This window comes from Vanacampus margaritifer, chromosome 1 (genome assembly GCF_051991255.1).
Source record: "Vanacampus margaritifer isolate UIUO_Vmar chromosome 1, RoL_Vmar_1.0, whole genome shotgun sequence".
Classification (NCBI taxonomy): domain Eukaryota; kingdom Metazoa; phylum Chordata; class Actinopteri; order Syngnathiformes; family Syngnathidae; genus Vanacampus; species Vanacampus margaritifer.
In genome coordinates this window covers 1423345-1445018 of record NC_135432.1, presented here as the reverse complement: position 1 = coordinate 1445018, position 21674 = coordinate 1423345, and the positions used below count along the sequence as shown (strand labels likewise).

The 21674-nt window shown below is 42.8% G+C and overlaps 1 protein-coding gene across 4 annotated transcripts; it reads right to left on the bottom strand.

Moving 5' to 3' along the window:
• Positions 1–496: 496 nt before the first annotated feature.
• On the bottom strand, positions 497–21216 carry LOC144052234 (TSC22 domain family protein 1). Of its 4 annotated transcripts, XM_077566143.1 has the most exons (4): positions 19006–21216; positions 18675–18939; positions 4510–4561; positions 497–2314 (listed from the first exon to the last, which is right to left on the bottom strand). In XM_077566143.1, exons 1-4 carry the CDS (start codon positions 20507–20509, stop codon positions 2042–2044), a joined length of 2094 nt encoding a protein of 697 aa, XP_077422269.1. In that variant the 5' UTR covers positions 20510–21216; the 3' UTR covers positions 497–2041. The 4 variants fall into 4 exon arrangements, with proteins under 4 accessions (XP_077422269.1, XP_077422259.1, XP_077422288.1 ...); XM_077566133.1 differs by having other exon boundaries at positions 18675–21216; XM_077566162.1 differs by lacking the exons at positions 18675–18939; positions 19006–21216 and adding an exon at positions 8551–8905.
• Positions 21217–21674: the final 458 nt, after the last annotated feature.

Here is a 21674-nt window from a genome sequence, read left to right as displayed (position 1 = left end):
TTCTTTGTGTGGTGCATGCAGTCAGCAATTACACTCAAGTAATACTGATTAATCCATTATATAATTAACATTCCCCTATTTCATGTAATACATATTTCTACACTCACATTTGTTTTAACCACACCAAGTATCTTGTCTCTCACCCAGCCCCATCCACTGACATGTGGATTTTGGCCTGTTTTGCGAATGCAACGCATTCCGTGCGTAGTGACGTAAAATGGCGGCTGTCTCTCTGCCGAGCAATGTGAAAGGCACATAAGGAAAGCAAGCATCGTCCCTTTAGGAAGGCAACGAGGCTCACCTTTATCGGCCTTTCACATTGCAGGCAGAGAGACAGCCGCCATTTTACGTCACTACGCACGGAATGCGTTGCGACGTTAATAACAATGGTGGCGTGCGTCCTAATAACGTTTCTACGACATCTATTAAACTGGAAATGAGTTTTGAAAAATGAATCTCAGTTATGTTAGTAACAACCAAATAAATAATATAGAGCTAATTTGTCATGACAGTCGGGATTCCTTTTAATAAGAACACATCTCATCACATCCAGTAAAGAACAAAAGCTGTTTGTTTTTTTTTCTTTGTTTTCACTTTTTATTTGAGGTGCAACTGTCTAGTGCAAATTGTAACGTCACATTTGTGATGGGCTGAGGAACATGCACAAAACATTGACATACTTTCTATCAGGCATTCCTCCATTTTGCCAAGCGTGTGTGCATGTGCGAGTCCTCTGAGTGTCCGGGCAGCAACAAAGACATTTGGCTGCACAAAAAGACTAAAACAAAACAAAGTACCGTAAAACATCCTCAATCACTTCAGCAAAACGAGTGGCAAACAAAAGATCCCCGAACACAAACAGTCGGTATTGTTTTGAGCGAGCAAAGTGCTGATGCAGCCGCGGCAGGATCGAGACGTGTTCAGCGTGGAGCTACTTGATCCTCGTCTCTTTCCATCCTGAGTCCTGACATCGCAGGTACTTCACAACCTGGTAAACCATAGATAGATATATACAAATATATTTACATGAATAAAATAAGTGAAAAGAGATTATATATATATGTATCTATGGTTAGAAGCCAGGCACTTTGCAAAATTGGAAACGTTTGAATTCTGTACAAACCTACAAACAGTCATATCCTATTCCTCTCCGTTATTTATTTGCTTTACATGACTAGGACATGAAATGACATCAACAAGAACGTAAATCGTCACACTTGCCCAGTTTACCCTAAAAAAAAACAACATTGATTCCCTGCATAAATATTGAGCACCTCTTCCAATAAGACTAGGAATAGGTGCGTTGAGGGTTAGGACGTTGAGGGTTAGGACGGCGACGGGAGATGGAGAAAAAAACAAAACATAAAACGAGCCTCTGAGTGAGAATTGAGGTGCAGAGGTGGCAAATCCAAGTCCAGAAAGTAAAAACCCTGCCACCGTTTGGCTTTAGCCCCAGGTGCTAGCTAGCTAGTTCTTGTTTACCTGTTTAGGGAGCGAGCTAGCTAGTTAGCATAAATGGCTAAAGCCAAATGGTGGCAGGGTTTTTACGTTCTCCCATTGATTGCCATTGATGCTAGCTAGCTTGCTCCCTAGCAGGTAAACCAGCTAGCTAGCACAAGGGGCTAAAGCCAAACGGCGGCAGGGTTTTTACTTTCTGGACCTGGATTTTCCACCTATGGTGAGGTGCTACTAACACACAAAATACACGTCATCTTTTCTCTTAGACCCGCCCTTGACCCGGAGCATCACGACTGGAAATGGCCGCTTCCCATCCCGGGTCCCGGGTGCGTGTGGTTCAAAGTCCTCCTTTTAAAGTTCGTCTATCGACATTTGCACGTGGAGAAAACAAAAAGTTGAAGGTCTGCGCCGGGTTGGGGTGGAGGGCTGACATTGGCACGTGTTTCACACCGACTGCCGCTTGGTGCGTCCCCTCCGTCTCTATGACAACTGTGATTGTCTAAGCAGGTAAAAGTCAAGGCAGAATAAATTAAATGTGCAACAAAAACTTGGAAGGGGACCGCAGTCCAGAGATCTTTCCCCTTCACGCGGACGGGCCCGAGTTGTGCGCAGAGGGGAGGGCTTGCGCGGGTCCGACAGGGCCCGGGACCTGAGGCTGCAGGGCGGCGCCGGTGGGGGACCCGCCCGTCTGGACTTGGGCCTGGAACTGGGCCATCTGCTCGGGGCTGGCCAGGGTCTTGAGAAGGTTGTTCTCTTGCTCCAGTTGACTGTTGCGCTCCATCAGCTCCTTGATTTGCTCCTTCAGCACCTCCACCTCCTCGCGCACCGCGTACATCAGGTGACTCTTCACCAGGTCCTGAGGAAGGGAGGGATGGGGGGGGGCGCGAGGGGAGGGGGGGGGGGGGTCGTTAAAAGCGCCTCGTCCAGCGTTGTGATTTTTCAAACTTGACTTTGAGTTGATTCAAAATGGATGCTCGCAATACACACTCCATTGAAGCAAGAATTTACTACGCCAACCATACATGAAAATAAAAGCAGACCTAAAACTGAAAAAATATGAAAAGAAACAATGCATCACGATAAGCAGCGACAAAGAAATAAAGGTTAAAAACACAAAACACCAAAGGAAGAAAATTACTCTGGAAATTAATGGTTAATTTTGTAACTATACTAGTACTGTCACTGTCATTATTCTTTTGGTTATTAAATCAATTAATCGGATTCATTTTAATTTTGCATTAAAGTGTTTTACAAAAGAACCCCCCCCCCCGGATATTGTAATTTGTGTTTATTCCGTACTCTGTATTCGTATAAGTGATTTCAAATAAGGCGGGGATGATGTATTATGTTACCAGTTGGGTCATTGTTTTCCAAAACAAAAACAGATGTTAGCAAATGTATTATTTAAATTCAACACAGAAGATAATCAGTCTTCTTTCATTAAGGACTATAAAAATTACTGTTGATATGCTGAATGAAATCAGAATATTAATAATAAATTTAAAAAATGGCTCCAATTATTAAAACAGTTGTCAATTAATTCGATAATTGATTACTGGATTAATTTTGACGGCCCTGAACGATACCAGCGACACAATTGGAGGCTGGCGGCTACGAGGGAACTAAAATATAAAAAATTGGTGAAAAAACATAACATTGATTGAAACAACCACATTTATGTTTTTGTGATTTTTTTTTAACGAGTTGTTGTTTTTTTCCTACTTTATGTTGAGAGCTAACATTTGAGGCACCATCAATTCAAATTCAACAATGCAAATATGCTGCTGATCAAGGGAAGAGGACAAAAAAAAAGGTGTTCACAATGAAGGTACTGGAATGTCCTCGCAAAACAATTCCCACTTCATTGTCACGGAAACTTTACAATTTGGAATCTTTCCACATATTCACAGTTCCATTTTGGGGGCGGGAGTTATTTATTCACTGGCCCACACCACATTTAAAAACAAAATTTTGATTGGGGTCAAGGAACTATGTTGAAGTGAGGGGAGGAGCTTCCTTTAGTCAGGCCATAGCCCTGTCTAATTTGGGGGGCGGGGGGGTTCTCGTCATGTCTATCAATCTTAACCGCCCCACAGATATTTATAGCAAAAAGTTTCCGTTTTGAAAATAACAAGATTAATTTGTAAGCAGACACGATCAACTTCTAAATATTGTAGTGAACAATCAATTATTTTGACTGAAAAACAAAACAAAAACGTGAATGCTGATTTATTCATACCCCCCCACCTCGAAAAATGAAACTAGCTTCCACATTTTTGCTGAACACTTTCATTTCATAGAGTTGCTTCACAAGATTTAAGTATACTTGCAAGAAATGTATTGTTTTAGTCAGCATTATGCAAAAATACATTTGGCCAAACTATATTTTTGTTCCCTACTAAGAGCCAACCAGCCAGTTTTGGCAAACCTTTTAATTACAAGTTTCCAACTTGCCCTCCCGCAAAAGTACACGGCTGTACATACAGCGTCATCCAGATGACGACGACGACAATGATAGTCGAAGGGGGATTAAATCTTCATAATCTGAGCATCCCATCGTCATTGTGCAGCCACGGAACAAAATGTCCCCGCGCCGAGTGGGAGGAGCCAATGGCCGGCCGAGTTAAATTTATAACGAAAGGAGGGGAGGCTGCTGCCTGCCTAGCAACATGCTGCTTGAGAGGAGAGGAGAGGATGAGGATGGGGGTGGGGGTGGGGATGGGGATGAGGGGTGGAAGGGATTATAGCGTGTGAACCTCATTTTGGCCCGCATCATCTGTCCAAATCGTGACAGTGCACCGCCACCATCGGATTCTTTAATGGACGCCCATTTCCTTGTTTTCGCACAAGTTTAACGCACGGATGCCCCTCGTCGCCCCCCGTTAAGGTGGCTAGATTCATACAAAAACAACTATTTGTACAGAATCCACCCCAACACTCGCGAATAGTAGAAAAGAAATGGCCGGACGTGCCTCGCTCGGCATGACGTCACACCAACGGCAGCACACGAGCGACTTGATGGTGCGTTTGAGGATAACAATGGACTCTTACCATGGCTTGCTCAATCTTGTTGTCAATGGCCACGACACTTGCACCCGAAGAGCTGAAAGACACAGAAAAGCACATCGTCGGTCGGACGCTCGCAAACGCGCGGCTCTGACGCAAGACACTCGCCGTAGGGAACAAAACAAAGAGCGCCGGCAAAGTGGTGAGCTTTCGCGGTTGTGTACCTCCTGTCGAGCCTGACCGACGCGCTCTCCTTGCCGAGTACGGAGGACAGAAAGGAGATGGAGAAATTGCGCAGTTGGCAAACGCCAAGGTCCATCGCCACCGTGTAACACTGCGAATTCATGCTAGCCCGTCCATCAAGGCGCCGGCGCAGCTCGGCCCGGCTCAGAGGACGTCCGGAGGTGCGAGGCGGAAACCGGGACACGGGAGCGCATTCTGCAGCTCCGAGATCATCCGAACGCCGACACTGAGCACAAAGGCTGACTGACTGAAGTGGTGAGAGAAAGCGAGCGAGGGAGCGAGCGAGCGAGGGGGGGGGGGGGGGGGGGGGGGGGGGGGGGCTTGGGGGTGCCTGCCTGCCCGCCCGCCCGCCTGGATGGCTGCAAAATGCGTGCGGGGGAACAGCGCCAGCCAGCAGCCGCCTGATTGGCTGGAAGCGAGGCTCGTTTGCATAACAATATCCACGGCAGCCACCGTTTTGGAGGAAGCAGGAAACAGATGCCTAATTTGATGCAGTCTATAAAAATACAAGACTCTAAAACGCGACTAATGTGATACTTCTGATTCAAAATGCAGGCGAAAAACTGCCTATTAAGGAAAATGCCGCCACCTGCTGGTCATTTATGCACAAAATGTAATTTAAAAAAAGCCAATTAATTCCCCCCCAAATGCCAGTTTGCAGTTTCCACCATCTCCACGACCCAATAAACACTTTTTTTGGGGTTACATATTTCAGTGCATTTTGTACTTTCCAAGTACAGTAGAATTTTGAAGCACAATTCAGTTGCATTTCAATTTTAAAGTCAGTACAATGAAAATGTGAGGCCTACGACTTGCTGCATTTAAATGATGCTCATTTATTTTGCCGAAGTATTTTTTAAGCTTGTAAATTTAAAACAGCACTTATTTGGGGGAAACGTGCCAAGTGAATTTATGACCTGATGCAAATCTCTGACTAAAGTTAATGAAGACATGGCAAAAGGATAAATACTTTCCTCCATTTTCTGCCAATTGTAACAACACTTAAAAGTAGGGGTGTCAAAAAAGTGTGTTCATTTGGAGTTCATTTCAAGTTCCTTTAACTCCACTCATTTTTTAAAGGCGCAATTAATGACTCGGAAAGCCTGTACTGGCGTAATTCCAGTCGCAACGCAGCAGACGCCGTCCACATCAAAATTGAGCAGAAATACATTTGAATAATAATGCATATATTTGTGGGGGTTAAGGTGTATTTTACAAATGTGCAGAATTTCGCAAGTTACTTCATATTAAAGATGAAAAGAAAAATGCACTGAGCTGTCACCAATGTCTTACAAATGCAATTGTGCCATCTAGTGGCAGAAAAATCGCCTCAACACAAATCAATATCACACTTCTACAGTACAGAACATCTTTTTCATTTTAAGTCAATTTTATGAATTATTATGAAATGACTGTATCAATGACTAAAATATGCAGCCATTTTTCTATTAGTTAAAAAAAAAATCTACTTTTAGGTTAACAAGAGTATGAAAACTATTTTATTTGACATTTTACTGTACATATAGAACAGATAAACATTGTGATTAATCGCGAGTTAACTATTGAAGTCATGCGATTAATTAGGAATAAAAAATGTAATCGCCTGACACCCCTACTCCAAAACAATTTGTAAACACATCAATAAGGGAATCTTATAACAGCAGAAAGAGTAAAACAGTGCAAATAAGGACATCATTGATCCCAAACAAGTCGTGATTGATTTGCACACTCACAATGAGATTAAAAAAGAAAAACAGTTGACGGCATCAGTCTAAATAAGGCTGACGCCATCACTATGGCAACACTTTTTGACAAAGGGCACAAAAAGGAGATGAAGTGCACAGCGGAGTTAATTTTCATGTGTGCATGTGACCAAACGACACATTTGAATCCGGTCCGGCTGATGTGTAACCTGTCGCTGCTCAAACGCACCTTTGTGGGAGTGGCTGACGTGACAAGAGAACAAAGACGAGGAAGCTTTTGACATGCGCCACTTGTCACACACACGCACCCCAAACCCTCCAAAACCTGATCCTTTAAAAAAAAAAAAATTGCTTTTATATTGTCTTCGCCAGGTTCGAGAGAACTACGATTTGTTGTTTGCAGCGTCACACAAGGTTGAGGGTAAGAAAGTGCTTATTAACACAATTTGCAGGGGATACAGACCAAAATAGTGGCAAAAAAAAAAATCATCATTGATGCTGCCGCTATATTTCAATAAATGCTTCTATTAACGGTTGGCACTGTAACAACACCACAAACTTTGGTCCCAAGACACTTCAATAGCTTTTCAAATTCATCTTTCATCACGATTAATTTGCTAATAATTGGAATCACAATTAGGACAATCATTAGTTTTTTGGTACAAAACAAAACAATGTTTAAACGTGTAAAAAAAAAATATCACGACAAATAGATTCCTTGGAAACACTATAATTATGCAAGTTCCTTTTGAACAAGATTTATTAAAATTAGTCTTTTTAACATTTTTAAAAAGGTGCAAATATCTCAATTTAAATAACTCTAAATTTGTATTAATGATCTTTTATTTTTGTTTACGATTATGCCGATTTTGTAATTGTGGAGTGTAATAATTTAAATTGTAATTGAATTTCAATTAATTGCACATCCCGATCATTGCCCATAAAAATAAGTGGCTTACAGGTCTTTTTTTTTTTTAATGCAATGTAAAACCGACTCTCCACTCAGACTCTTTGTCTATCTTCTTGGCTCCTCCCCAAAATTAGAGATAGACGATATGTTTTTTTTTCAGGGCTGATATCCCGATGCCAATTATTAGTAGTCAAGAAGGCCGATTACCGATATTTGGAGCTGATATTCATTTTCAGTAAAAAGGGGGTAAAAAATATTGCCGTCAAAATTTTTAAAAAATACAAATGCCAATTTGGACTTTGTTGTAATGTCTTGAAGCATGTTTTTTCAAAAAGTAAAAGTTTTTTAAATTATTTTTTTTAATCTTAGACAATAGAAGTCCTTTTAAATTTCTAACAAAACGTTCAGGGAGCTTTCAAGGTTATCAATACGTCTTAAAAAGTTGCATGGAAACCTAAATGTTCCCATAGCTCTCTAAAATTTTCTACAGTAAATCTTTCTTTCCGAAATGAAAAAATACCTGAAAACTTCAACTTTTTCTTCACATTCAAACCAAAGGTTCAGAAGCTTCCCAGGGTCAGCAGCATCTCTAATAAAGCTAACTGAAAATTAAAAAAAATAGTTTCCTGAGATTAAAATGTTTTTTAGATTGATCTTTTCTCAACTGTCAGATTTAAAAAAATAAAAAAAATAAAAAAGGCCGATACCGACATTCATCAAAACGTTTGACTTTAACATACAGTACTTCCTTGTCACCAATTACTACTTTTAGGTGCCATCTTTAAGGCATTATACAGAAAGAACTAAAAAATAATAATAATCAGGGAATGAGAGTTTTTTGTGCAAATACTTGGTGATCATTTCCACATGGAAAAAAACCGCAATAATATGGTGAACTTGTAAATGGCAAACCATGATATAAGTGTGGTGGTGGTGGTGTGGGGGGGGGGGGGCGTCACTGTACATTGCATGTTAATGGCCAAAATGCTTTGTTGGGTCACTGAAGCCTACTAGTGGGCAGAGCAACAGGGATGCTAACGTGAGCTGGAACATGATGTTCAACTGTGCCAAGATGGCGTCCTAAGCTTGCACATGCACAAAAAAAAAGAGAACATCCCACTGGTCCGGGTCTGCATTTTGCTCAGGTCTTGCTTTGACACTTTGCGGCAAGCAGGGCAACCGAGCGACACGATTCCGGTTGAGCACACAACAAAAGGACTCCATCGTTACCTCTTCAGATGCTTCTCCAGCTCCCAGAAAAGAAACTTGACGGCCATGGCGTCGCCGCCCTGCGCTCCTCCGGCCCCGGCCAGCCCCTTCGCTCTCATTGACGCTCAGAGTCAACAACAAACACTATGTCCGTGCGGCGGGCCGCCACCCGCCACCCAAAACAAGCACCACCACCACCACCACTCCTCCGTCCTCCAGACCCGACCGACCCTTGACCCCGTCAGTGCGTCTCATCGGGGGGAGTCCGAGTAACGAGGCCGAGGAGGACGGGGCGGCGGGAGAGACGCTGCAGTGCCCCCAACGACGCCCGCGAATGGAAGACGGCTCGCGTGGCGAGAAGCTCCAAGAGGTTGGACCGTGACGTCAGTCCAGTCGGACTCACGTCGCCTCCCCTTCTGCTGTTATGTAAACTGTCAGGAGCCATTAGAGCAATCCATCCAATGGGATGAGCCCTCGTTGACCACATACCCAGTTAGCACGCGCGCATCATCGCCTACAAGCCACGCCCAACTTGTTTCCTACAACACTGCTTCTCAACCTTTTTGCAGTGATGTGAATTATTTTTCCTAACCAGCGCAAAGCATTTCGTCATCATATAATAATAATACATTTAATTATAAATAAAGATTTGGCCACATATAAATTATTATCAACATAAAGTGCCATCATCTTTTGGGCTCATAGTAAAGCTCTGTTCTCAAAAACAAATGACTACATTTTAAATAAAGTTTTCAAGTGATTGACAGGTGATTCGAGGTGGCATATGACAACTTGGGTCAAACGATTCCGTTTTTGAGACACTGAAATCGAATCGTCTGCTGGATATAAAATTCATTTTATGGGCTTATATTTTGAAATATATTTTAACTCATTCACTGCCATTGACGGCTATAGACGTCAAAAAATCATTTGAGCTATTTCTATTAGTTTTGTTAAGAAGAGTATGAAAACTTGGGAAAAAATATTCTATTGTACATTTAGGACAGATATCAAATTTGTGATTAATCGTGAGTTAACTAGTGAAGTAATGCGATTAATTAATTAATAATATTAATTGCCTGACGACCCAAATTTTTAATCTTCTCTTTTTTTAAAAAATATTTTTTTAAAGAATAAAAGATTATTTTAAAAAAAATACAGGCGTCAGGTGATTACATTTTTTAAAATTGTAATTAATCACATGACTTCACTAGTTAACTCACGATTAATCACACATTTTATATCTGTTCTAAATGAACAATAAATTTTTAAAAAAATCGAGGTCCTCTTACTCTTGTTAACAAAAGTAGGAGAAAAAAACGTTAAACTAATAGAAATAGTTCAAATGAATTTATGGCAGTGAATGAGTTAAAATGTCACGTACCCCCTATTTGAGAAGCTACAACAACAACCGGACAGCCCAACCCCTCTTGACGGTCTTCGGTGCAAAGCGCATCGAAGACGGACTTCCCGGATCCTCGGCCCGAAACATTTGATCACGGAAGGACTACGCCCACACTGAAGGGAATATTCAAGTCGCAGCAAGCGCGCCACTGGCGGCGCTGTCGCTCTGCATCAGTGCACGCACGCTGGCTACGCACACGCGCACGCACGCACACGGCATGAGGCTCCGCTGGCCTCACGTGCGTCTCCATGCGAGTTGACGCTCACACGCGGGCTAAACCACAGTCGCCGTTCTGAGCCAACAAAGAAAAAAAAAAAAAAAAGACTTCAGGCAGCAAATACAACGGGACAAAGAGAAGAGGCGACGGCTGCTAGGGCTGTGCAATTAATCCAAATTCAATGATTACGTTCCACAATTACAAAATCGGCATCATTGGAAACAAAAATAAGATTATTGATCCTCATTTGGAATTTAATAAACCATTATAGTTTTAATCGTAATTAATCGCATGACAATCGCAAATTTGCTAATCTGTTCTAAATGTACAATAAAATGTACAATAATTTTTTTTCCCCTAAGTTTTCATACTCTTAACAAAAAAGTGGGGAAATGTTAAACTAATAGAAATATGGCTGCATCTTTTAGTCATTGATACAGTCCTTTCATAATCATTTCTCAAATTGAGTTAAAATTAAAAAGATGTACTGTGTCGTAAAAAAAAAAAAAAGTGTTGAGGTCATTTTTCTGCCACTAGATGGCATCACTGCATTCGTAAGACATTGGTGACAGCTCAATGCGTTTTCTTTTCATATTAAGAGCTATGTAATATTTAACATGAAGGAACCTGTGAAATTCTGCACAATTTTTAAATTGTAAAATACAACTTGACCCCAGTCTCTACAAATATATTATGCATTATTATGACATTAAGTACTGCTAAATTTGGGCATGGACATGTCATTAATCGCGCCTTAAATTTTTTAGTGGTGTTAAAGGGACTTTAAATCAACTGAAAATTAACGCACCAATTTTGACACCCCTCGTTTAAACAATGTCTTGTTTTGTACCCCCCCAAAAAAGATTGTCGTAATCGTAATTATTACCAAATGAATCATGATGAATATTTTCTTTATAATTAAGCAACCCTAGTTGACGGCGACGCAGCTTACTACGAAATGTGACATCAAAGCGAGCATAATTCAGCTCAACGTGAAATTACAATGAACCCAAATTCCCCTATTCATTTTTTTCTGTGGAATCTAATGTTGCATTTTTTTGCTATTTACAGATGCACTGCAATGTGGAGGACCAAAACATAAAAAAAAAATATACAAATGGAAATAAAAACAAATATATATATATAAATAAATGGGGAAATAAATATACCAATAAATATATAAATAGAATTAAATATCAATCAATCAATAAAAACACTCTGCTCTCACATTGATTTATTTCATGCTGCAGATGCTCTGTCAGGACAAAATGTTATTCAAATGAGGGGGCGTGTCTTGGGTTGGGCTCTGCTCTGCCTTTCAATGGTCGAGTGAGCGAACAAGGAAGTCTCGCTGGCTTGCAGAGAAATACATTTTTGAATTACATTTTTCAGGGATGTGATTTGACCAAAGTGAAATTATCTGAAAATTTAGCCGGGGGTCTAGGTCCAGGGCAGTGCCCAGTGGGGGGGGGGGGGGGGGGGGAGCATGAACAAATAATTATATCATGACCAAATGAAAAGTAACTCATATTAGAGCATACCACAAATGTCTTTGTTATAGCAGAAGATGTTATCTGTCGGAGTCATGTGCATACACAATGAACTACTACTACTAAATAAAAAAAAATTAAAAAAATTAATTGATTTTTTTTTTTTGGTGGGGGGGGATAAAAAAAGCGGAATTCCGCGAATTAGCGGAAAAATCACATCCCTGATTTTTATATCCGTTTTTATTTTCACTTTCATTCATTCATTTATTTATTTTTTATGTTGGCAGTTTTGGAAAGATTAGTCTCCTTTCATCAGGAGAAAAAAAAGTATACTTCTACCCGTTTCCGTTTTGCAGCAATTAGCATTAGAATATAGCTACGTTTCATCATAAATATTGTCAAACCTGTTGAAAACACTGGCAAAAAGAGCTTGTTGCAAGTTGATCTCTTATACTTTGCTGCCACCTACTGGCCGTTTTTGTAATAACTACTATTGCTTCAAGCATTCTCTTCAGTTCAGCGGCTTCATCAAAGCCTTTTGTATGCTCAAGCATAAAAGAAAAGGAAAAAATATAGGAATACGTCTTGGGTGCATTGTGATACTAAAAATAGAACGTATGTATACGTTTTTGGGAACAAGTGAGTTAACTCTTTGACTGCCAGACGTTTTCAGAAACGGGTTGTCGCCAGTGCCAGCCGATTTAAGCATTTTGACTGATCTTTCAAGGTCCACAGAAAATGTTGTGTTTGGACTATGGAAACACACAAGTTTGTTTCTACCTTATTCCGTTCTTCAGTAATCAACAATAGAAAATGGTTAGTTTCACCGAAATGCTCTGTTTTGAAACAAAAAGCGGAGAAAAAGAGCTTTTTGTGAACGTTATTTCATGCACTCTAGTGAATTGTACACTTCTTTTTGTCCATGAATGATGCCACAAACACCTAAATAGTGCTTTACTTCTGTAAAACGCTTTCACCAACAATGAAAAAGTGTTTTTGGATTGCAAAATACGTTTATTTCCATTCAACAGTGTAACAATTTGACAAAACAATTTCGCAAACTATTTACAAATGTGTGCAACTGTGGTACTACTTACAATTATGTGGATGTTTCAAATACAGTTTTTCTTTTTGTAACACTGCCCTGCGTGCAAGGAGAGGGAGCAGGATTTGCACAACAGATACGTTTCACTTCGATTGTCCGCTTCGCGTGCAGACGTTGCACTTTCTTGACGGCCTTTTTTTCCCGGGAATAAATAGCAAGTAGCAGACTGTGCCCCCTCCTCCGATGAATATGCATTGGACTCGGGGCACTCTACGTCGTCCGATTGAACGTCCGCCTGAGCGTGCTCGGTTGTGCTCCGCGTTTTCCGGTGTTGGCATCGCTAGCCCGTGAACCTTTTATGACGTCGTCATAGCCGCCGCGTCAACGCTTCCAACTTCGCCGTCAACCTCGGAGTCACCATCATCATCATCGATGATGATCATCGTCGTCATCAATGTGCTCTTTAGCGTTGGTCGATGCCTTTCGTCTTTGACAAAAATTCCCAAGTGTCTTTCGTCTTTGAAAAAAATTCCCAAGTGTGAGCTGCTTGCAACCGCCATTGTTTGCTTCCTCAGCCATCTAGCTCCGCCTCACGTCTTCTACTGCCGCGTCAATGCTTCCAACCTTGGAGTCACCATCATCATCGTCGATGATGATCATCGTCGTCATCAATGTGCTCTTTAGCGTTGGTCGATGCTTTTCGTCTTTGAAAAAAAATGCTGCTGACTATTTTTGGCCCCTAGAGGGCAGCGATGACTCTCTTTTGACAAGATCGGGTGGGCGTCAGTAGAGGCGGAGCTAGAGCGTCGAGCAGGAGATGAGAATGGAAGACAAAGGAAAAATGGCGGCCGGTCGCGAGGAGCTCACGCCCGAGCCGTTTTTTTTCAAAGACCAAAAGCATCGCTGAAAGAGCACATTGTTGACGACGATGATCATCATCGATGATGAAGTTGAGGGTGGTGACTCCGTGGTTGGGAAGCATTGACGCGGCAGTAGAAGACGTTAGATGGAGCTCGATGGAGGAGGGAACGGGCAATGGCGAGCGTTTGCAAGCAGCTCTACACTTACAAGACGAAAGGCATCGACCAACGCTAAAAGAGTACATTGATGACGATGATGATCATCATCGATGATGATGAAGGTGAATCCGAGCTTGACGGCGAAATTGGAACCGCTGACGCGGCGGCTATGACGGTGTCGTAACGCGGAGCGCAACCGAGCACGCACAGGCGGACGTTCGATCGGACGACGGAGAGTGCCCCGAGTCCAATGCATATTCATCGGAGGAAGTGTGTACAGTCTGCTACTTGCTTTTTATTCCCCGGAAAAAAAGGCCGTCAAGAAAGTGTAACGTTTGCACGCAAAACGGACCAATGCGAAAGTGAAAGTAAACTGTTGTGCGAGTCCTGGCGTCTCCTTGCACGCAGGAGAGCGTTACAAAAAGAAAAACTGTATTTGTAAATAGTCCCACAGTTGCACACATTTGTAAATAGTTTGCGAAATTGTTTTGTCAAATTGTTACACTGTTGAATGGAAATAAACGTATTTTGCAATCAAAAAACATTTTTTCATTGTTGGTGAAAGCGTTTTACAGAAGTAAAGCACTATTTAGGTGTTTGTGGCATCATTCATGGACAAAAACAAGTGTACAATTCACTAGAGTGCATGAAATAACATCGTTTCACAAAAAGCTCTTTTTCTCCGTTTTTTGTTTCAAAAGAGAGAATTTCGGTGAAAGTAACCATTTTCTATTGTTGATTACTGAAGAACGGAATAAGGTAGAAACAAACTTTTTTTTTCTGATGAAAGATGAGAGTCCAATCTTTCATTTGGTCGGATGTGTGTTTAGTCCAAACACAACATTTTCTGTGGACCTTGAAAGATCACTCAAAATGCTTAAATCGGCTGGCAGTGGGGACAACCCGTTTCTGAAAACGTCTGGCAGTGAAAGAGTTAACGTCTTTGGCGCTCCTCCGTAGGTTTTTGCAGAACGTCATTTAACGTCTTTGGCAGTAAAAGAGTTAATATGAAAATATTTTTTTAAAATTTTAACTCACTTTTATGAATGACTATGAAATGACTGTATCAATGACTGAAAGATGCAGCCATATTTGTATTAGTTGATTTTTTCTTTTTTAATTTTACGTTACAAGAGTATGAAAACTTGAGGGGGAAATTAATATGCATTGTATCCTATATTTAGAAGAGCTATAACATTTGTGATTAATTGTGAGTTAACAATTGAAGTCATGGGATTAATTACGATTTTAAAAAATGTATCGTCTGACACCCCACATGTTCTTAATTTGTACCCAAAATAAATCGTGATTTTGATTATTACCAAAATAATTGTAATGTTGAATAATGAATGTTTTTCCCTGCAAAGTTGAACAACATCTACAAGCGCGGAAAGAAGCTGAGTATTTGGTGTACAGCGACATGAAGGAGCAGACAGACATGCAGAAACGACGTCATCGTGTTGGCGTGGGAGGCTTCAGTTTAGCCGAACCGAGCTTTCTGCAGGATGTTGCAAGGAGGCCCAATCCACCACCGGCACAAAAGAGAGGATGCAGGATTTTCTTGCCGGACTTCATTTACTGAAAGCAGCATTTAAGGAGCCTTTTCTCTCTGAGCACAAGCAAGAGTTTCAAACCAATCAGCACTAATCTGACAGGAAACTAGCAAGACTTTCAAAATTCTCATTTCATTGCGTGCAGCTCGGCCTTCTGCACATGTAGGTCAGTGACTCTCAAACACGTTAAGATTATTGTATCAAGCACTTGCAGTTCACACGGGAATGGTTGAATGGCGGACACTGCCCCCCTGTGGTCAACCCTGGAATGACATGGTTGTGTAGGGAATCCCTTCCTATCCTCGATTGTTGGTTGCCTTTAATAGCAAGTTCGCCATTTTGTCATGCTGCCCCCTATGCAGTGTCATCCACGTATCCCACAATGCCGCTTGACACGAAATGAACATCTGATGATCATAAGAAAAGCAATCAATCCCATGATGCACTGCGCCAATACAGAACTATTTTCCTTTGTTTTCTTCATTATTCATCCCCAGTAATCAGGGATGTGATTTGTGAAATTGAAGTGGCTTGAAGTGAAATTATCTGAAAATTTAGCCGGGGGTCTGGGGGCCGCTGGCACCCAGCTAGGTGGGGGGACGCCCCCCGGAGCTCATGGGTTTTCCGTGTTTTTAAGTACTTTCAATGCACTCACATGACAAAGAAATAGACAAATCAACAGCATAAATTTTCAATGTATATTGAACTATCCCATATAAAATGGCAGTTTTAGTCAACTCAAAATCAGTCACATTCAAAAACATTGGACTGCCTTTGCTTTTAAAAACTATCACTGAGAATATCATCATATCTAACTAATGTGATTACTAAGTTAACACATAAATAACGTTGAAGAGTTCAAATTTCATGAACAAATAATTGTATCATGACCAAATGAAAAGTAACTCATATTAGAGCATACCACAAATGTCTTTGTTATAGCAGAAGATGTTATCTGTCGGAGTCATGTGCATACACAATGAACTACTCTCAAAAAAAAAAAAAAACGGAATTTTTTTTTTGGGGGGGGGGGGGATAAAAAAAGCGGAATTCCGCGAATTAGCGGAAAAATCACATCCCTGCCAGTAATGTTTCGGTGGCAAAGCACAAGACACCGGAGACTTGAAGAACACATTTCATGTAAGCAGTAGAAAAGGGGAAAGGAAAGGGAAGAAAAGGACCACCCAAGTGTTTGGACAAAAAGGCTGACACCAAAGATGGTCTGCTGCAGCCCACAAAAAAAAGAACACAAAATAGAAAGGCAAGAGCCTCCTCGTTTGTTTGCACCTGAACACGAGTCTCACAGCACGACAAAATGAGCCATGAACAGCAACAAACACGCAATACGTGAACTCCAAATGCTCATCGTGGAGAGGAAAACAAACTCAGGGAAGAAAGATAGTCAAGAAGGAGGACTGAGAAAGGAAAAGAGGAAGTTGGTAGAACAAGCGTCAACATAGTCTTGGAGACACGGAGATGATGAAGCCATTTTGGCGATTTGCTTAAGATGCCAGTCATGTGACCACGAGGGATCGGAAGACATTGAGCACTTTGCCTTTGTACAAACAATCGTCAAAAAAGTCTCAAAGCATCCACAAAGCAGCTAGCTGCACTTGGAACAAAGCCAAAGCCACAACAACCATTTAGGCTAGCTACTATTACAACTGCATATTTAAAATAGTAAGCGTATATTTGGGGGAATAAGACTGGCAAGCGCTCTTCTTTTCGATTGTTCTGTTACGATGCACCGTTTCTAGTTTGCACACTTAATGGCGGTTGAAGCTCAGAAATTCATAACCACAAGCCACAAATGATCTTTCAAGTGGAAGTCAACCTTAAACATTGCTTGACAATATGTGACCTCACTGCTCTAAACATGACATTCTGATTCACATGACATTTTTGCAATATGAGTTATGAAGCAAAATGCAGCCATTTTCATCCATGTCAGGGGGCGGCCATTTTGCCACTTGCTGTTAACTGAAGATGACGTCACAGTTGCTCAGGTCTCAGGTAACAAGCTGTGATTGGTCGCTGATGTCATCTTCAGTTGACAGCAAGTGGCAAAATGGCCGCCCCCTGACATGGATCAAAATGACTGGATTTTGCTTCATAATTCATATTGCAAAAAATCTCATATTAACCAGAATGGTGGGGCCATATAGAACATATTATTGTCAAAACGTGTTTTTAGGTTGACTCCCCCTTCGAGCATGCAGCATGAAATGATGTACTTTCACTTAATTGACAATTCCAAACATCCAGGGATTTTTGTGACATTTCCGCAATGCATCGCAATGTAACGCTTCCTTTACACGGTGAAAGCAAACAATGTTTTGTATTGCTTTTGCCTGCGACGAGCAGAAAAACCAGGCAGATTGTTCAAGTAGTCAAAGGACATTTCATCGCATTTTGAAATCAAAATAATCCTCGCAAATCAAATGACAACGATTCCAAAGACCAAAGTGGGCGGAGAGGATCATTTAACCAAATAAGACCATTTTGACTTTGTGACGTAAGCTTGGAATTGTCTACTGGTCTCAGAATCTAAATAAGAATCTTTACCGATTGTTGGCTGGGCCGATGATCATATTTGTCAAAATGCCAAATATGGGCATTGAAGGCCAATAAAGCTGCTATGTCACTGAGCAGTCAATGCTTGCAAACGTAGCGGATTTGGTCAGGATTTGTGAGTTTTTACTTGTCGCAAAAACATTTGGAACGTATTCAGACTGTCTGCGAAGATCTTTTCTCTCCTTTACGAAAAAAACCCCCACATTTGCAACACTTGCATGCAATTGTGGGTCAGTGAGACACAGGGAACTTTTCATTTTTGGATTTATTTAAATTTCCCACTTTATAAAATGTTTTAATGATGCTGACAGTGGGAAGTTGGAACGTCCTACACTTTGTTTTCATGTATTTATTTTTTATTTAAATTAAAAAATTATGTTAATACTGTATTTTGGAAAACCTTATTTACAGTAGAAAACTTTAGGGAACTATTTACTTGCTTAGTTTTTAATTTAGCTTAACACATGCTGATGGTCCTGGAAGCTCCCTGAAATTTGTGTTCAAATTTTTTAACAAAGCTGTCAATTCTTTATGTTTGAAATGAAAAGAAAAAGTTTTTTTTGTTTTACATTTTGACGCTAATATTGTCTCTTTTACGGCAAAGGAATATCGGCTTGAAATATCTCTTATCGACCTCCTTGACTACTAATAATCGGTATTGGCCTCGAAAAAAACACATCAGTCTATCACTAATCTTTAGAATACAAAAGCACAAAAAACATACATCCATGCATGTGAAAAGCTGATTTGCCGTCTCAATCAAAACGTTGATGACGTCATACCGACAAAAGATCTAACGGATTGAGGCGAGACCGAGTTTCAACGAGCCGATAAGGTCTCACCTGTCGTCCTCTCCTTCAGCATGTTGACACCTCAAGCCCGCGGCAGCAGCTACAAGCGCGCTGGCCTCCACCGACATCCCCATGTGGGCCAGGCTTCTGGCAGCGACGCCGGCGTCGGCGGCCATCGCTCCGCCTCCGGCGCCGGCGCCCAGCCTGGGCAGTGCCAGCAGGCCTTGGTGCTGAAACAGAAGCTTTTGTGCATCTTCCAGGTGAGACGCTTTCAGGGAGCCCCCTCCTGCCAGAGCGGGTGGATAGAGAGCCGTGCCTGGGGTGAGAAGGGGTTGAAGGTCAGCTTGAAGCGCAGTCAAAGGCATGTAAGGGGCTGGCGGACCCGTAGCGGCGGAGGTTCCTCCGGCAGATGGAGCCGCGTGACCTTGATGGGGCGACTCCTGAGCCAAGCCGCCGAGCGGCTTTGCCGTCACCGCCGAACCCGGTGATACGGACGCGCCCAGGTGCGCCAGTGGGGGCGGGACCTGGCTTTGGAACGGAGCGGTGGGTTGGATGAAGTCTGGCTGCAGACCACCGAGCTGCGGCGCCACATAACCTCCCGTGGCTTGCTGCTGCTGGTCCGCGGCGTAAGGTGACTGCTGAGACATGACGGTGGCTGCTTGGTTTACAGCAGGACCGCCGAGCATCTTCGTGTGAGCTGCGCCAACGACTTCCTGGGGTGACACGTAGGCGAGGGTGTTGGTTTGGGCCGGCGCTTGTGGTGGGCTCTGCATCGCGTGAGGACTTGTGTAGTCCTGGCTCGGCAGCTGGTAAGGCTGCAGTGTGTGAGGTAGCTGGACAGCCGCAAGAATTGGACTTACGCCCGCGTTACTGGGTTCGCCGTCCGCAGAAGGCTCGGCGGCTTTCGGCGTGTCCGAGGCGGCTGCGGGGGGAATCTCCTTCTCGTAATATTCCGTGCACGTCCACCTTCCTTTGCGGAAGGGCTCAGAGTTGGTGTCCAGTTTGACCACTCTGAAACGAGAGCCGGTGGTTTGAGTGCTGGAGGTGGCTGCGGCTGCCGACTGGCCTGGAGCTACAGCGACGGGAGCGCTGTTGTCTGGCGAGCCAGACGGGGGAAGTGGAGGAACATTTTCGGCGCCATGCAGATGTGCGTCGCCAGCTGTCCGACCAACAACAGCGCCTGACGCTTGCGTTCCCCCAGTGGGTTTGGCGCTATGCGCCACTGGTGGCCTCTGGGATTGGTTAGCCGCCATTTGGGAAAGTGGCTGACCGGAGGTGGCCGACGATGCTTGGGGGAAAGCTGACGAAGACGTTTCGCCACCTCCCATGTTGTCAGAGTGCTGCTGCGGATAATAATGATGGTGTACGGTCCCATTTACCATCGCGGTATGCGTCTGGGCTCCCGGGTTGGAATGTGGATATGGAGGCTCATTTGGTGACACAAGGCCAGGCGTGTCGACACCGTGGAGGCTGTTTAACGTCTCGTCCGATGAACTTCTCTCCGGCACGCCGGTGTCGGTGGCTCGGGACACTGACGCGTCCAGCATATCAGAAGAGGAGAGGTCCTCGGTGTGAGACTCATCCAGGTCGTCGTAGCTCTCGGTGTCATCCGCCAAACTGTTACTGCCACTTATCTGAGCAGAAGTGACACTGGTTATCTGGAAGCCGCTCTTCTTCTTCACCTGAGCTCCAGGCATTTGGGATGCAGGCTGCTGATGGGGTCCCGGAGAGGATGCTCCAGCAGGGGCCGGAGTGTCTTCAAGCACATTCACTCCGGAACCCGTGGAGGAAGCAGGTGCCCCGCCGCCGCTGCCCCTGCGGTAATGGAACACAGTTTTCCTGCTGCCAGCACCGGGTGGGTCTCCACAAAAGTCCTGATGGTGCATCCCTGCCGCCAGGAGGGTTGAAGATGTGGGGATCCTTACAAATCGGCCGGTGGGCTTTTGACTCCTAACTGCTAACTAACGCACAGCTATCATGCTAGCTCGATTGTGATAATCAAGCATCGGTGTTAGTCGAATGACTTGTCCTTAGAGTCAGGATGTGCTTACTCAGAAGCTACTACACACAATAACCCTCCTCACAAAACATAGACTCGAATAATTGATGTAACTGATTTGAGCTGGCCAGTAGTTAGCCTTAAAGCCCTGGTTAGTCAACAGCAACGATTACCTTCACAAAATACAGTTATCGTCGCTTAATGCATGTGTTTTACATCACACGCACGGAGCCAAAAGCAAGCACGAACATTTAGCCGTAAATAGTTTGGCTGCAGTCAGGTGGTCTACGAAGCTTCCGAGCTGTCCAACCTATGTCGCATGAAATCGGTCGCCGAGTCCATTCCTCCTCTCGCGGGCGTCCTCCTCTTCGACCCCCGCCCCCCCCGAAAGAAACTTGCCGATGTTCACACTCCGCCGGCAATCAACAGACAATGATGTCTAAATGACGCCTGTGTTTTGGTGGCCAAAAAGCCGCCTTATGCACAACTCGTATGCCCTAGCGAGTCCTTGTTTGCTGTATCATTGCCGGTGAGCAGCGGTAGCTAAGCTAAGCTAACGGGCTGTCAGGTTCAGAGTGGACGGGGAAGCCAAACACTGCATATGCGCATGCGCAAATCCCTTCATTTAAAAACAACGCCAAAAGTAAACTGCGCTATCGACTGGTTCTAAAATAACATCATTGAGGGTGCATTATTTCAACATTATTATTTAAGGACGTACAGACGGGCCATGGATAAAGGAGGATTTAAATTGTTGTTGTTGTTGTTTAAAAAAAAAAAAAGCTTTTATTGACATCAATTCGACACAAAATTACATTCAAGAACAAATCTTGCATAGTTACCTGACAAAATCTCTGTTAAGTTTAAAGATAAGTACAATACAAATAATAATAAAATAAAACGGACATTTCACACGAAAACGGGTCAACCATCTTTGTATATTACGCAACTGAAGCATCATAGAAAAAACAAACATCTAAGAGATTCGACAATGTACTGCAAATTTTCTTCTTATTGATTAATTAAACCTTTTTTGAAAATGGATTTCAATT

Bases quoted from the DNA above. Each gene is read 5' to 3' on its own strand.
- LOC144052234 (XM_077566133.1), bottom strand. From the start codon at position 20,509: ATGCACCATCAGGACTTTTGTGGAGACCCACCCGGTGCTGGCAGCAGG. The intron at 4,562-18,674 runs GTGAGACCTTAT...TGTGTCTTTCAG, and splicing joins GCTGAAGGAGAGGACGACAG to CTCTTCGGGTGCAAGTGTCG. The intron at 2,315-4,509 runs GTAAGAGTCCAT...TCCCTTCCTCAG, and splicing joins ACAAGATTGAGCAAGCCATG to GACCTGGTGAAGAGTCACCT.